Source organism: Scomber japonicus, chromosome 16 (assembly GCF_027409825.1).
Source record: "Scomber japonicus isolate fScoJap1 chromosome 16, fScoJap1.pri, whole genome shotgun sequence".
Lineage (NCBI taxonomy): Eukaryota > Metazoa > Chordata > Actinopteri > Scombriformes > Scombridae > Scomber > Scomber japonicus.
In genome coordinates, this window is record NC_070593.1 from 18,270,565 (window position 1) to 18,288,062 (window position 17,498).

The window sequence follows — 17,498 nt, forward strand, 5'->3', positions numbered from 1 at the left end:
GGGAGATCTGTGATGAATGCAATGCTTTTCGACAGAGAGGCACTATGCTGTAAGATCATTTTGCTCCTCTAAAGCTCTGCTTTCTCTTTCTGTTTGCAGCCTACGCAGTGATTGCAAATGGCCAAGTGGAATGTTCCAAAGGTTACAAAAGGATGAATCTGACACACTGTCAAGGTAAGCTATAAAATACGTTGAAGGATGCTTACAGTATAAATGTATATGATTTAACCCTCTGCATATTTTAATAGGTAGAGTATCCATCACAAAAACACAACATTACTGAGTTTTATTAAATATAATGGCATAGATGTGAAATAAATGGTTACTACCCATATGTTTTCATGTATACCTGAACCCCTGAGGACTTCTATAAAAGTATTACTTGCTGTATGTCTGGCTTCTATGGGAACCAGGTCAAGTCTACAATTAGCCTTGCTCCAAGGTCAGAGTTCAGCAGCCAATAAGCACATGGGACTGTTGTCTTAATTGGTCTTTGTGGTTCTAAGTGGAGAATGGTACGGCAGGCTGTGATTACAGTAAAAGAGACACTCGAAGTGTGTTACAGGTTGCAGACTTGTTTGTTGCTCAGCCTCCATAAATGTACCAGCAGAAGAAAAGCTGTATGACTGCCAGTTCACCATCCATCTCTATATTAAAGCAAACTCAGGTAATTCCTGAACATACACTGTGTTTTCCTCTCACGAAATCCCAGCAGTTGGTAGATGTCAGCTTTCTGCCCGTTCATGAAGCAGTAACCACCCACAGTGTCAACTCTGTACACAGCCGTCAACTAGAGAATACAGACCATTTACATTTGTTAGTGCTGTTAGTATACAGCACTAGAATTAATCGACATGAACAAATAAACCTTGGCTCAAAGATATAACAAAAATGTGCTGCTTAATCTGTGAACACAACAAAGCACAGACAGCAGATGCTGGGACATTGAATAACAAAATGCAGCTTTACTTACAGCCTACTTGTTTAAGCTCTGTTAATTGTAGCTGGGATTTATGGGTCCTCTTGGTACCCAATAACTTGATTGATGGTGTCATAATCCAAAGGCCAATGATTACTGAAGCCTATGGAGTGTAACAACAACAGTGGTCAGCTTTGACTACATCTGTAACAGGCCTCATCCAGTAGTTCAGCAAGTTCAACATGTTTTCTGATCTACACGGCGCTATAAACCTATTGATGTTCTCAGGTAATGAGTGAGCTGGGAAACATATTTTAATATAACAAAGACGTGTGGACAAGGACGTACTTATCTTCCAATAGCGTGTCAACCAGCCAACAAATGTGGAAATTTAGCTTTCTATTATTCATGCTTTTCTTGTATGATTGTTTCAAGATGTTCCCCCCTTTCAGTTTCTCATTTCTTGAGTTCCAAAAAAGCAAAGCTGACAGTTACCCACAATATTTACTGGAGCGCCTTTAAAGTCTATGTCCCGTTCAGTGGCTGCTCCATTCCCAAAAATTATTTCTAATTTCAGGTCTTGCAACATTTGCCAAAAAGGCAAAAAACCTGCTTTTTTGGGGATTTTTTGAGTATTATTATCAGGATGGTGTCCAGCTTCCCAAACTGGAGCTTCTAGTCTGCGCTGCTTGTGGTGTATTTTACTGGAACAGAGTAGAGCTTGTCTCACATTCGGCAACAGGCATGATTCATTGCTCTGCCTTACGCTGACCCTCGTGGTCATAGATTCACACTATGATACGATAAGATGCTCCTTCTGAGCCACACGCTGATCTTTGACTTTAGAGAGGGTTCATTATCTTCTGAGAAACTGCTTCCCAAAAACTAGGTCGTCTGAATTGTTAGATGAAAGCCCACATAGATGCATGTGCGGTCTCTGTTGTGGGTGGTAAACTGCTGCTGGGAGCAGGTCAGATTACTCATACACCACTTCAAAGATGAGATGATGGAAGTCTTGCATAACATTTTGAATCAGCTTAATAAAAGCTACAAACAATTTAAAAACACTTAAACATTTAACATTTATCATTATTTGGCCAACAAGTTGAGACACCTTAATATATCTGGTTATGCTATCGAAAGTTGCCACTGAACGCTTAGTTTCACCACTAAAAACTGCATTGGCAGATTGTGGGAAAGCGCCCTCCCTATTCACAGTTTCTAAATGGATGCATTTTTCTGGTCCCATAAGTTATGTCTTGTTTGAGACTTCCAAAGTAGTTACACAGTACTCCCTTTGGCCATAACAGCCAATACATAATAAAGAGAGCAATGCTGCCAATTTCTTTACAGTGCTCATAAATAATTCTGCAGGTGTTTATGTGAATCTTGTTTTTCCCAAAAGTTAAGAGCGGGCAAGGTCCCACAAGGTCACAGCAAACTGGTTGTCACTTAAGCCAGTGTTGTGAAACTTTTTTGATGTATTACAGTTATCAATAAATGTCATGAAGCAATAAAAACAGCCATGATAAAAGCTGCTGATGGATTCTGGGCTCTTACCACAATATGTCAATGAGAGCAACCAAGCACAAATTTAAAAATGATGTTGAGATTAGTGCTGGTCATGACAGGTTGTCATGGAAGTCAGTTTCAATCCCAGTCAACCCACCAGCAGACTGTAACAATAGCACTAATCTGGGACTCAACCAAACCAGGGATTAAAGACCCCATGTGATGAAGGCTGAGCCCAACGCTGACCTGAACTCTGACCAGAAAGCATGCTGCTTAAACTAAACCAAGCCCCCACAACACCTGCATACTGAATATTGTTGTTTTTAGGTTTTAAGGTGTTCATATCAGCAGAAGCAGGCATGACATCTACAATCTGCCTCATTGTCTTCACAGTATGTGCTTCATCCTGGTTCATCCACCTGCAGTGACAGTTAGCTTTTGCTAACAGAGAAGCGGCTTGTTTAAACTGTAATGGCATAAAGGCTAGAGGCTTTGGGTTTATAAGGCCAGCTCCAGTTTTAAAACTACTTTGTCCTTTAATTCTACATTTGTGTGTAAGAGTGACATATCATTTTAAGGAGAAACATAGTGCAGCTGAGATACAAAAGAAAAAACAAATGAAACATTGAAGCATTCCCTGGATTTACTTCAGTCCACAAAATTTATCAGCCTCAATCCCTTATAAGCTCACTTTTTCCAGCAGGAAGCAAAACAACAAAACAAGAGCAGATTAATTAGAATTGGGAAAATCTGTGGTGGCAGCCTGTCGGGTTCCAGTCATCAAAGCAATAGGAAAAGACCTAATGATGTACTCTTTGTTTAACACGGTAGAACAACAAACTTTGCCTGGTCCCAGTGTGATCGCATGACTAAGCGCCTGAAATATGTCCCCCTATGCTCCTGCCTGGCACATTAACTGGCTTGCTTGCCTCCATTTGGCTTAGTGACTCGGGAGCTGTTGGAGCAATAAGCAAACACTCCACTGGCCCCCGTATCACTCCAGCTCACTGTTTAGGTCAGACGGGGGGGGAAAAAAACTCTCTTTGTGACTTTTGCTCGTTGACGTAAGCTAAAGATGGTGTGACCTTATTAGACACCATAAAGGAAAGATGCTGAGGAAGGATGATAATATAAAACATTCTGCTATTTCCTCAGTGTGTTCCTGACTGCCCAGCTCTCGAAGTCAAGGTTACTGCAGCTTTGAGTTTATGATATCTCACAGTTTTGAGTGCATTCTGGTTTGCATGTGTTTCCCTTGTGTCATCACTCCTCCTTGGTTTCACACAATTGTGCAACCTAAAAGTTTCCATATTTCATTGCCTCCCGGCAGCTGGTGGATTTGACTGCATGATCGATTGCAATATTTTGTCACCTTTCAAGGTGTAAATTAATTCTGAAGCATTACATCATTGCCAGTCTGCAGGCCTGAACGCTGTGAGAACTCTTAATCCGATATTGATACTTGTATCAAGTTTAGTCATTGGGGTTCATGGGGAGTTCAAAAAACTCATGTCAGGGGTTAAAACATGACTTCACCGTATTTCCATAATCTGAATGTTCTAGATATTACATGACTGACGTGCTGCATATTTCACAGACATCAACGAATGTCTGTTGCCTGGGCTCTGTAAGAATGCTGAATGTCTCAACACTAAAGGAAGCTACAGGTGCACGTGTAAACCAGGCTACATGTTAGACCCTGCCAGGAGCCACTGTGTCTGTAAGTACTGCTTATTGTCAGACATATCACATAATCTAAGGTTGACACCATTTTGATATGCATTGGTTCATGTGATGGATGTATCAACTTTCTTTCCAGCGGACAAAGCGGTGTCAGACCAGAGGGCGTTTTGCTACAGATCACTGTCAACAGGCACATGCTCTCTGCCACTTTCTCAGCATATCACCAAGCAGATCTGCTGCTGTAGCCGAGTGGGCAAAGCCTGGGGTGCTGGGTGTGATCGTTGCCCTTTGCCAGGATCAGGTATAACCACAAAAAACTGCACACAGAGTTTAAATTCAAGGCTTGTCCTTGATCTGAAAACGTAAAGTCTGTTTCTGGTTGAACTGTACATTACTCTGAAAAACATTTTGCAGGGTTATACGCTTTTGCATATATGAAATGTCACATGTAATCTTACGCAAGGGCTTGCAATAGTAGTGTAAGCACAGGCAAAGAGTATTTACCACTCAGTCATATTCTGCTGTCTGCCAGGCGTGTAAAGCAGTTCAAAATAACCAAATGTGTTTGAAGTGGAAAAGGACCAAAAACATAACAGTTTTCATATTTTGGAGGCTACATAATAGTGGGAGTCAGTCTTGTGTTATCACTCCAACCCTCAGAGAGAAACCCCACTAATAGACCGGCAAAGCTTCACAGCAGAAATAAATAGCTTGGCCAAGTGAAACATGGGAAGTAAGTTTTTTTTTCATACCGATCTAATCTTCAAAGTCTCTGAGAGAAACAGGCTGGTTTTATGGAGTGTCTGTACTGGCCAATGATTCATGGGGATTGTCATAGATCAGATATCACAGACACAGACCTCCATGGTGCTGCTCAGCCAGGACTGACACAGTACACAGACACACAGCCTCTGATTCCTCGGACCCTGGCTTTTGTATGTCCTGACAAGCTGTTAGAGCTGTGTTCTGAACAAAGCAGCCAGGCCCATTACTTGTGACTCAGTAACAGGAGCTTGCTGACTTTCATTCCATATTTACTCCAGTTCCTCTGATGTGGCTCCTGATCATATATAGCCTCATTTCCCCCCACTTTAAATTCATCATTCAGTAGCCTATCATATCCACATTTCCTGCATTTACACAAGCATTTACAGCAACCACATATCTGTCATTACTCATATCTCTATTCCAGACTCTTTTGGCATAGAGTTGCTGGTTTCAGGTCAGGTAGGGGACACAGAGCTTCTCACTTGTAATGGATTCACCATCGCTGAGGTTTGCTGGGCTCAGACACAAAGAGGTGCAGTCTCCCTCCCTTTATCTAGCCAGCCAATCCTCCATTAGCCTCTCACTCACATGCCTTTACACCAAAGAGTTCAAAGTTCATTTGGTATTACATGATCCTCTACTTCCCTCACTGGCATGTCTCATTTGTTTGAGTGTGTAGATATCCCCCAACCTTTCCAAATCCCCGTGCTGGTAGTCCTCTGTGACAGCTGTCACTGGCCCACCAGCTAGCTAGGTCTTCAGCAATAATAGTCGAAGTCCGACCTTGTCATTCACAGCATACAGTAAATCACAGCATGCTCAACATAACAGTATTACACGGGTGGCTTATGGTAACATCAGACAGAAATATCAATCATCATTCCTGTGCAGGAATATCGCAACTACGCTCTGACAGTGTTTCGTGTTAGCTTTACGAGACCAAAAGCAGGATACAGAAATTATGTTACTGTGGTTTATTGTTTGTTGCTGTGTGTTTCCTACAATGCAGACCATTTCAAGGAGATCTGTCCAGCTGGTCATGGATATACCTACTCGCGCTCTGATGTGCAGATTTCTCTCAGACAGCTGGAACATGGTGATCTACAGAGCACAGGAGTGTTTCGGGAGGAACAGAGCCCCACCTATCCTCAGCCTCCATCCTCCCAGCCCTCACTGCAACTGCCCAGCAGGCCACAGTATCCAAGCTACCCACAAACTCCACAAGTACCTCAATACCCTGAGTATCCAGAGACCCCTCAAGAACCCCAGTACCCTCTCGCTCCACAGCAGCCCCATCATACCGTCCAAACAGCCGAAGAGACACCTAGACAACCAGAAGGTGAGAATAAAGTGTTTGGTACCTCACATCTCTGCCAAGTTGACTTTAAGGTTGGTAAATGTTTACTTTGAATGGCAAAGTGATGAATAGTTGTTTCTTTTGAATGTCCCTTACATATTATGCACTTAGGCCTCAGAGTCATCCAAACATGGCATTCACTTAACCACTTAAATATTTTTACCACAAACCCCTGGCATGAACTATGCAGTGCAGCAGAATTATTACCCAACAGGATTTATTTTCTACAGGATGTAAACAGATTAGGATTTTGTGAGAATCCAAACATCAACAGGATGTTTTGATCTCTATAAATAAATGCTGGATCCAGAACCGAACGTATTCGGAGTAGTATTCATGTTCCCCATCCATCAAAGTGAAACCCCATTGAGCATCACAGCAATACACACAAGTAATCCACACTGGCCATACATCTAAATCTCCAGGATTTTCTGAAAATGTATCTCTGTGATTCAATGCTTGTGAGATACTTTATTGGCACAGCCGTGACATTTTGATTTATATGAGAAGTCAACTCTGTAAATATTTATGGATTTTTGTCTTCATTATCAGAGATATCTATGTCCTCGTCTTTCTTAGCATTTTTCCTTGGCCAATAGTCTCCACTACCTTTTAGATGCAGCTTTTTCTGCCTGGCTTAGAAGATAAATATGCCCTAAGCTTTGTTTTATTGGAAATAAAGACCTCCAAAGCTGCAAGTCAAGTGCCTAATGAGATCACAGGTTGTTGTGTATGTTGGTTTTGTGTATTCAGTAATGGCTCTTGTTAATATGAACTGAATGTCAGCATTTGCTACTGATAAACTTTCCCTCTTCTTTTTTGTTTTGTGGCAGATGTGGAAATTCTGAGTCCGGTAAGTTCTCTCTCCCTGTCAAACACTTGGCACATACTTTTGAAATGTTTATCTTAGCACGATATGCTTTAGCTGTCTCAGCTGGAGGGGTTGTTATGATTACATAACTTATTTAGACCACATTTTGGTGGATGCACATAACCAATTAGCTCTGAATATGAAGACAAATGCAGACATTTTACTTTATGAAAATGAGCGTGCAGTGCTATAACCAAAAATGTTTTTTAACAAGTGTTATTTCCTTGTTTTCTAGCCAGCTGTTGTGACTGACTCACCATTGAAATATCCAGGTATTTGTTCTTTTGGCTTTATTTTTATAATACTACTTGTTCAGTATTAACATTGAGCAAAGGCTCTTTTATCTGATTTCTTGTGATTTGATTTAGCTCAAGGGCTAACAGTGATGTGCTGTAGTTTCAGTCAGGCACAGGCGTGATGTATTTTATATAAATTGCTCACTCCTGCACAGTGGTGGTAGTCTCAGTCCTTGTGTCAGCTCTGCCCTTGCGCCAGTGAAAACATTGACAATAAAGTGTGAAGGTTTACTATGAGTCCAGTCGTGTGCTGTTTTTAGCCTGGAGAAAAGTGTAGATCATTTTTATACAGCTGCTCAGTGAATGATAGCCAAGGCAGTAGTGGTTGATAAAAGAAGCAGTGTATCGTTTAGGTTGTAGAGAAAGAGAACTTATTCTGTGCATCAGTGGTTATCTCTGTTCATACTCACCCACTAACTCATAACTGCCCTTATTCCCCTTAACAGAAACCTCTCCAGACTCCACCAGCAACAACCTGAGGCCAGATTCAAGGGAAACAACCAACACAGATGCAGCTACAGCCACAGGCACAGGTAAGACACATTAACATGGGCTTGTCCCATCTCACTGAATATTTATCTAAAACCCCAAATGACAGTTGGGTGTGGAGCTATATGACTTCCATGTGTAAGAGCACAACAGCAACATAAAACTCAACTCTCATTTTTTCTGCTCTCAGTCAATTCCTGGCAGACACAGGCGCATCTTATAAGACATTTTTGTAGGCTTACCCAGAGTTTACCCCGAGGAGCTTGTATTGTGCTTTTATTTGACCCCTTTTCTCAAAGCCAAGTTGGCTTGAAGATGTCATGCTGCACAGAGGGTGAGAGGGCGCAAAACCAAGAAAAAGTGTGCCTCTTGGAAGGGGAAGGCTATCCTGAGTGGACAGAAGCCAGATTTATGAAAAATGTAGGAAGAGCGGAAAAAAGTGCGTTTGGGTGGCAGGAGGAGTAAAAGAAAGAGTGATAGAGATATGGAGGAAGTGAGGATAATTTTTAATAATCCTATAGAGAGAACCATAGTCCCTTTTTCCCCCTCAGTCAGACATAGGGGCCCGGTTCCACGTCTCTGTTTTAGCACAGTCCATTTGGACGGAAAAAGACAAGAACAACAGTAATGTTAGGCTCTACCGTGCATGACCTGTTTCTCGCCGACCTCTTTGTAAGCCATCCATACCACCTGTTAGAACGCTACAGTGCTGTAAAACCTGTCCTCTCATCCAAGACCCCACCTATAAAACAGCAAGACGGTTCCCATGGAGAGTAACATGTGTTAGTGGAATGCAGTTTCTTCTCTTTTTTTGCAGTGTCTGTGATGTTGCGTAACCGTAGGTTAACAATATTGTCTGTTTTCTGAGTATTGACTGTGTACATCTCTGCTTTATCTATGGTCTTTTTTAAGGTGTTGACAAGTGTGCAATTACCCCCACCATATGCGGCCATGGGAAATGTATTCCTGTGCAAACCGGCTACACCTGCCACTGCGAACCTGGATTCAAGCTCAGTGCACTACAGACCAACTGCATTGGTAAGCAAAGAGGACTAGTAATACAGAGGTAATGGTAGGACACTCAAAGAGAAGCGGGAACACACAAACACACACATGCTGACACCAAAGGCCTTGGCGGCTTTGTCTATCATCATCTCAGTGCAAGCAAGTCTTCAACACCAAACATTACACGGCACAGAAGCCTTGATAAATGAAGCGAGCCAAAATGAAAGGAATCCGTTTGTTTATGTTGACCTGTTCTGTGATGCCTGACAACAGCGTACAGGCCATCCAAAGAGCTGCCACGGTGCTGTGATCCCTTACCTCACGGAGAAGGCCTTGGCTGCAGCCTCTGCTGCACTCGGCTGGGCTGAGGCCCATCACTGAGGAATGCTTGTACAGTAAAGGAGCTCCAAAGTCAAGGCTTGGAAAGTGAACAGTCTTTGCTGATGAAATGGAACTGCAATATAATGTTGCATTAAAACTCCTCTCCTTCTTTGTCTTCTGTTTTTTTCTCTGTCTCCCTTTGCAGATGTGAATGAGTGTCAGGATGACCCATGTGAAGGGAAGGGCAGCTGTATTAACAGCTATGGCTCCTATACCTGTCAATGCCACAGCGGCTACAGCCAGGTGATCACTCAGAACAGGAAGTTCTGTCAAGGTAAGACATAGCCTACATGACCGCAGTACATATAATGTTCCTAATGGATGAAAGACACTACAAGCTGTGGTTAGCTTTCTATAGCTCTCTGTTAGAGGACAGCAGGTTCTTGTCTGTCAGCGCTGTTCATTTAAAAAGCATCCTGCCCTAATTATTGCTGTGGAACACAATAGTCACTTTCTTTTCCATTTTCCTTGGTTTTCATTCAAACTGGCAGACATTAATGAGTGCAGCATGGCCAACAAGTGCCAGAATGGCGAATGCATCAACACAGAAGGATCTTACACCTGTGAATGCAACAGTGGCTACGCCAAGTCTTGGAGAGGCCAGTGCGAAGGTGACATGCATGCATACACACAGCCTTTGAAGCATACACACACACACACACAACTTAATTTAACATAACAGCACAATGCTAGCCAGACCTATTTGTTTGCTGCCATGAGTTGATGTAGCCCATTGGATTTTCCTCTGAGCTAGGAAGAAAACTATGTCCACTTCAGTTTGTATATATTAGCATTTGTGACCTTGCACCCCCCTACTCCATGGATGTGCACATTGTTTTGATAACAGCTGATTCAAATAATTATTTTCTGTCCCCTCTTCTCGCCGTGCAGATGTAGATGAGTGCAGCGATCCTAGTTCCTGTCCCGACGGTGTCTGCATCAACACTATTGGCTCCTTCCAGTGCCAGGCCTGCAGCCCAGGGTTCAGGCCAGTCAGTGAAAGATGCGTGGGTAAGGCAACCCCACACACATAGTGCTGCCACCACTTTCCCAAACTCCTAAGGGTGTTTCCAGCCACTGAATGGAAATAAGCTGGGTTCCCCTCTAACGATGTAAGAACTGTATTAGGTAACAATTACGTAGGCAAAGCTGCTGCTCCCAGTTGGCATCACCGAAATAACCAGGGCAACATGGCAACAAGCCGTGCCGTTAATGATCTGCTGACAGCCTGTGAAGCACAGTTCACCAAATAGTTCAAGCTGAATTGGTTTCACTGAATTGCAGCTTCTTGTTCAAAGGGACATGCCGGCTGCACAAAAATTATAAAAAATTAAATGTATTTCTGACTTTACATTTGATGTATTATGTCCACTGTGGAGCGCTACTGGGCCCAAACGACACCCCAAAACCACAGTGATGATGTCTATATAGCATGGGCCGGGCTCAGTTAGCCTCCCTCTCTGTCCATTCAGCGTCTCAATGTATGAAATATCAACTCCTCCACCCAGCAGCCCCTGCATATTCCTAATATTGTTTAAACACATTTGCCGTGTTATTGCTGATCTTTCGATATCACTGGCCCCCGTAAAAAGATTGTTGATAATACTTCAATTTGGTAGAGTCCAAATATTTTCTCTTGGCCACAGCCTTGAACAAACAGCATGTTATTGTTGGAGAGCTCCGGCCACTGTACTGTTGGGCCCAGCGGAGGCCAGCGAGGCTTTATTACCACTGCTGGGCTAGGTGAGAGGGCCGAGCAGTCACAGGAGATCTATGAGAAGGTCAAAGGTTCAATTCCCCACTTCGAAGAGGTCTCAACACACAAACAAATTCTCTCACTCACCCATACTGTTGTCTGTGATCCACTGTAAAACTCTTACTGCGGATTATTAGATTTGAATACACAAATGGCCAACAAACTACATTCGGTGTGTTTTTTGTTTAAGCTAACACACTAGCAGCTCCCAACCTGAAGTGGCCCAGTTACATAACAGCCTGACTGGTGTTACTTACCACATCCCCTCTCTGTGACCTTGCACCCCTCTAATTTGTTTAGAAACCCAAGCTTCTGGCTTCAGTATTCCAGAAATGTGAAAAGCAAAGAGACTGAATGAAGGAAAATATGGAAATTTACTTTAAAAGCTGCTGGTTCTTCTTTAAAAGTCATTTTTCAGGGAGCCTGATGTCTGATGGAAGCAAATCACTGGCATGTGTGCCCTTGTTTAAAGTCTCATGCTTTCCTTGCTTCCAGAGAAAACACCACTTTAGCTAGTTTCTGTTTGTCAGCCCACTAATATTGTTCAGTCTGTATAAATCTGTGGTGTATAAATAGTAACTGAGAGGAACCTTGTAAATGAGGGATAACATTAGGTAAATATTTTCACTCTTAACGTCCACACAGACTGCTAACAGGCCTACAGTACACGTCTGGCACTGTGGGAGTCACATAAACAGGCAACATGAGCGCATGGTTTCCAGTATTTTCTTCAGTCAATTGACAGCAGCACAGTAGTTTGGGCCCAATTGGCTGAATCGTGGATAAGCCTAATTGCTGGCGTGATAGAGAAAACAGCTCCATTCCCTTGTCAGGGCTTATCGCGGAGGCCTGAGAGATGCCGGATGATTGCAGAAACAAAGTATTGGGCCACACTGACAGACGTTTGGCAGTACCCGTGGATGGCCAAACAGAACCTAGCTTGTGACTCTCTTGCAGTATTTTCACTGTATTTTGGCTGTGTCCATCACCTCACAGTAACGTCCTCTCTCCACCTCCTTACTTTCCCTTCCTCTACTCGTTTTCCCTTCCTCCTCCTCCTCCTGCTCTTTTTTATTGTCTCTTACTCTCACATCATCAGACTGCCTTCTCTCCACACACCTTTACCTTCTTGTTAACACTTGATAAATTCCACTATAAAATAATGTTTTTGCATGAAGTTTTCCACGAGTATAATTCCTGGGTCAACTGTTCTGACTCATGAAGTGGAAAAGACAGCTACTGCCCCAAACAATAAAAGGCCTTCATGAATGAGGTTTGGGTCTGTGCACTGATGCAATTTAATGACTGCTGTTATTTTGCACGCTAATTATGCTGTAATCGTTTCCCCTTTACTGCTGCACTGCAACCTTTATTTTGTATACACATCTTTATAGCAATGGCAAATTTTCCCACAGGGATCTTATAGTGAATTGTGTTTGTCTGAAAATCTTACAGGCCAATATTTCAAAACCTTGACAAACAAAAGCAGAACTATCTGCATAGCTAGCTTTCAGTGAGAAAATTTGTTTTTTTGGGTGTTTTAACCCTTGCAAATTTGGCAAGATTAAACCTAAAATCACATACTCACACTGTGCATGTTGTGTCCTATCCTGACCCCATCTGTTCCCAGATGTAAATGAGTGCTTGAACCAAACCGTGTGCGGTCGTGGTAGGTGTGTCAACACTGAGGGCTCCTATAGGTGCAACTGTTTCCAAGGATACAAACTCACACTGGACAACACATGCCAAGGTAACTGTCAGTCAAATGATGAGACATTATTAATGTCCTAATGTAACAGCTCTATAACTATTTCCCCACAGTGCTTTTACAGAAGCCTTGCAGAACCATTGGAGGTTTATAAACAGGCTACAAAGAGTTAGCAGTTGTCTTTTTATTTTCTGAGGCTCCCTTTTCTTCCCCTCTACCTTCTTTCCAGATGTGGATGAGTGCGTGCTCCCTGGAGTCTGCCTCCATGGACGCTGTGTCAATCTGGACGGCACCCACAAATGCACCTGTAACCATGGTTACCAAGTCACCTCAGACAGTAAAGCCTGCGAAGGTCTGTAAAGGATTATCTAGAGCTATTGGGTGTAACTCATCACTGTATACTACTCAGCTCATGGAGCTCTTGACAGCAGCATAATGTCTGCAAATTATTTCTTTTTGTTAGATGTCAACGAGTGCGCAACTGGTAATGTGTGCCCCGCGGGAATTTGCATCAACACAGCAGGATCCTACACTTGCCAGAACTGCAGGCCTGGGTTTGGACCATCTGTTGATGGACTGAGATGTGAAGGTATGAAATCCGCTATTGATTTAGACTGAGCTGCAATTGTCGACAAACACTTGTAATTAGCGATGACTTTTCTTCCCGTTGTGGTGAATTAGAGTCTTTTTGTCTCCAGATGTGAATGAGTGTGCCCAGGAAGACTTGTGTCAAGGTGGGGTGTGTGCCAACACCGAGGGATCCTACACCTGCACCAGGTGTAAAGCTGGCTACAGAGTGTCTGCAGACTGGAAGAGGTGTGAAGGTAATCAATCTCCAGCTGTGCTCCTCATTCAGTAAAAAACCTTAGTCTCATCTCATTGGAGCATTTGTTCAAGACAGAGTTGAAACTCTTTGGATTTGCTTTACAGCAGAAATGTGTCAGTTTTATAGCGATGTCCAAACATGCCTCTGTTAATGTGTTCCACCCAGACATCGATGAGTGCCAGTCTCTGACGACCTGTGCCAACGGGATCTGTCTAAACTCTGAAGGCTCTTACACCTGTGAGAATTGCCCTTCAGGTTACAAAGTATCATATGATGGAGAGCTCTGTGAAGGTTAGTTTATTCACCACCACTCATCTAAATGAACCCCTTCATAACATTTGTATGTATCTTATATTGATGCTGTTGAGAATATTGGTTCTTGGCTGTCATTGCCTGTCCTGAAATAAATGTCTAATACTCTGTGCTGTTTCACACCAGATATTAATGAGTGTCTGCTGCCCACTACATGCCGCCAGGGAACATGTACAAACACAGAGGGTTCCTTCACATGTATCGTCTGTCAGCCCGGTTTCAGAGTCTCTGAGGATGGACAACAGTGTGACGGTGAGACTTTTGGTCGTATTTTTGCAGGAATGTGGTTTGTTATATTTGTCTACTTTCGCACAGGTGAGTGTAGTGTCCTCTTTCATCTGAACGTGCCGGGCCTTGCCTCCAAACCTAACAGAGTCGCGGTTCAGAGTGACTGTGCCAGGAGAATGTTCCCCATGTTCCCAGCTGGCTCAGGTCTTATGTAAACAGCATCAGGTGTGACAGCTCCAAGCCAGAGTCCCATCATCTGAGCTCAAAATCCCAAAATACACCTCCTAGACATCACATCATAGCTGGATCCTGGACCCCTTCGCCTCTGGCACCGCTCGTCTGATCCTTGCTCAACAAAATGAGACACTGACCCTCAAATAGAACATGATGATGTCAGGCAAATGTTCTGCAGATAGCTCCGCTAGAAAGATGAAGGTGGCGACGTTTATAATTCCTAGCTCCAGTGATTACTGATCTAACTGATTACAACTGGCGGGCTCTATTTATTTGAAGCCAGAGATGGTAATCTGTGTTATGATGTTTCCATGTATTTGTATCCAGATGTGGATGAGTGCTTGGTGGCTAACGTGTGCCTGGGCCAGCTGTGCTTGAACACCCCGGGATCTTACACCTGCAGGAGCTGCGAAGCTGGCTTCAAACTGTCCGAGGATGGTCAAGGCTGTGAGGGTAAAGCTACCTCTATTTACCTACCTGTCTAGGATGGTTTGAGCTCTCACTATAGTAAACACTAGATTGAATTTGAACCTCAGTAAAAAAGGTATGCATTAGACCCAGAATATGATTACAGAAAATCTTTATAGTACTCAGTAATTTCTTGTGACATGATTTATGAGATCAATGCAGTAAAACGGCTGCTTTGACGAATCCAGGGAGGTTATATCTGTCATGACTTCATGGGAAGGGGGAAAAGGAATGATTATCTAAATGGATTCAAACATGGCTTCAGTTAGTTGCATATACTGTGGCATGTTTTTGAATGGAAGTGTGGATCTAGCCTGAGAGGAAGATCCCCCACTGATATGTGTCTTTGTGCTTGGAAAAAGTTTTACAAAACAAGCTGAAGTCCAAGACTGCCTCTGATAGGATTTTAATGGATGTCTCTCTGATGCCATGGAAAATATTAAGGGCTTAATTTGAAATGAAGTCAGCCACTCCCCTGCCTTCCACGCACTGCAGCGAGCTCGCCCTGTTGAACTCGCTCTGTTCACCCAAAGGCATAACAGAGCCGTCTCAATCACTTAACAATGGTCCACACTATTTTCTCCTTAAGAAATACAATCTGTACCGCAGCCGAGGAATTTCCAATGATCACATAACAGCGAGCCAGTGACTGTTTGTAGATACAGTAATTATACACCACCTGTAATAGCTTGCTGTTTTGGATTTGATGACCGTCCCACATACTTATCTTTCCACCCTTTTTAATAAAACACTGTCAGTGCGATCTAATAAAGAGGGCTTTGCTTACTGTATGTTAGGCTGTAAGTTAAGCTGAGTCCCATTCAGCCATTGATCATTTTAACAGATAAGACAGTCGACTCGCAAAAAGGGGACTCTCAACTTATACATATCAAACCTTTTTCTTCTTTTGTCTCTCAGATATCAATGAATGCCAGACCCCAGGTGCGTGCCCCACAGGCGTTTGCACCAACACAGAGGGCTCCTTCTCCTGTATGGCTTGTGACCCAGGATTCACAGCTGCACCCAACGGGCTCTCATGTGAAGGTGGGTGGTTCGCAGTGGTCATCAGAATATACGATGGCGATCATTTTCACAGCCATCTGTTCCAGCGATGTATGACCTACTACACTATGTCATTACTTGCTGTTGCAGATGATGCATGACTTTTCTGACATGTTCACTGTGGTCTGGAAGCTCTTCACTCAGATGACAAAAACTTGGGCAAACTGGGAGTGAGACCCGCTGATTTACAGCTGGTGTGAATGTTTTATAATGATGACGTCTGTATGTGTGTGTCAATGCAGATGTGAACGAATGTGAGGACACAAGCCTGTGTCTGGGAGGCCAGTGCACCAACACCATCGGTTCCTATAGTTGCGACTGCCCCGCTGGTCTGGAGCTGGTGGATGGGACGTCCTGCAGAGGTATGCACACTTGCATATGCACTGCAGGTCATTTGACATTGGCAATGAAATTATTTTCGTGGCTTACCTCATGTTGGCATCTTGACACAGCTGTGTGTGCATATTTGTGCTTTTGTGTGTGACAGATATCAATGAGTGTTTAACTGTCATGGGGATCTGTGGAGAAGGAGACTGTCTGAACACCGAGGGCTCTTACACATGCATCTGTCCTGATGGATATACCACCATCGAAGGGAGGACTGGATGCCAAGGTACATTAACACAGTGCAGCAAGAATATTAGTCGCAATGGGAGGCAATTTTTCTGATGATTTTATAGGATGTGTGTAACTGGGTGAGGCACAGCCATAATTGGAGAAAGTTGGTAATAATGTAATGATGTTTTTTAGCCCAGATTGCCCAGGATGTTTTACTGAAACATTGCTGGCTTGCACAAATGTCTTTATTCAGTGGAGGCTGGCTGACAGACAGTGTCCTCCTCACCCTGCATACCTGCCTCATAGGTGCTGAGGCCAGGCCTGGGACTCCTGGCATGGGTGCTCAGTCCAGCCATTTAGTGTAATTGGCCATGGCCTCATCAACTGTCTCAGCTCACTCGCTCTCAGCTCGGACATCAGTTTGATGTTATTCCAGCCGCACCCAATGACCCACTGGTCATAGTGATGGGGGGAAAAAATGTAGCCCGATCATCAGCTAAGGAAGACAAGCTTCTCTTTTCAACGAACTGAAACATTTGCTGTCAAAATACATGAAATAGCTTTGGCTAGGATGTCCGAATTGGATCAGTGTTATTTCTGGTGTGTCCTTCAAGTAGAGGTGAAGTTAAGTAAATGACAGTATGCCTGGCAATGAGTAATACTATGGTGATGTGAAGCAGGTAGCTGTTCAATCTCTTGCAAAATGCTGGCATGGTCCTGCAATTGGCGAGGGGATTGACTAAGAGGACTAGGGTTAGTCCTTGCATAGGGACATACATACTTCCACAGAGGCTTTGGAGGCTCGGGGTGCCAGATATCATTCACAGCATACTGAGCAAACTGCCCAGCCTGCATCAGGTACTTTGGCTGCCCGCCACAACAAATACTTTACTCTGATTATCCTATAAATCAGCAGTTGTATATTTTTTTGCAGTCTGCCATTGTGTGTACAGTGCTGACACAATGAAAGCCAGACCCCTCTAACATGGGCCTGCAAGGAGAGATGAAGGCAGGATGAGGCTATGTGAGTTTATGGGAATGAAAGATGGGTTTTGTCAGGTGAGG

At 43.4% G+C, this 17,498-nt stretch overlaps 1 protein-coding gene across 1 annotated transcript in view; it reads left to right on the plus strand.

Moving 5' to 3' along the window:
• LOC128375217 (latent-transforming growth factor beta-binding protein 2-like) overlaps positions 1–17,498 on the plus strand; it is an 80,344-nt gene that overhangs the window by 47,278 nt on the left and 15,568 nt on the right. The window contains exons 9-29 of the mRNA XM_053335508.1: positions 100–174; positions 4,029–4,151; positions 4,251–4,415; positions 5,892–6,221; positions 7,073–7,092; positions 7,346–7,382; positions 7,853–7,939; positions 8,808–8,933; positions 9,427–9,555; positions 9,773–9,892; positions 10,173–10,292; positions 12,668–12,787; positions 12,975–13,097; positions 13,209–13,334; positions 13,444–13,569; positions 13,737–13,862; positions 14,010–14,135; positions 14,673–14,798; positions 15,732–15,857; positions 16,118–16,237; positions 16,363–16,488. Of these exons, the coding sequence (XP_053191483.1) occupies positions 100–174; positions 4,029–4,151; positions 4,251–4,415; positions 5,892–6,221; positions 7,073–7,092; positions 7,346–7,382; positions 7,853–7,939; positions 8,808–8,933; positions 9,427–9,555; positions 9,773–9,892; positions 10,173–10,292; positions 12,668–12,787; positions 12,975–13,097; positions 13,209–13,334; positions 13,444–13,569; positions 13,737–13,862; positions 14,010–14,135; positions 14,673–14,798; positions 15,732–15,857; positions 16,118–16,237; positions 16,363–16,488 (2,577 nt within the window). The remainder of the gene's footprint in view (positions 1–99; positions 175–4,028; positions 4,152–4,250; positions 4,416–5,891; positions 6,222–7,072; positions 7,093–7,345; positions 7,383–7,852; positions 7,940–8,807; positions 8,934–9,426; positions 9,556–9,772; positions 9,893–10,172; positions 10,293–12,667; positions 12,788–12,974; positions 13,098–13,208; positions 13,335–13,443; positions 13,570–13,736; positions 13,863–14,009; positions 14,136–14,672; positions 14,799–15,731; positions 15,858–16,117; positions 16,238–16,362; positions 16,489–17,498) is intronic.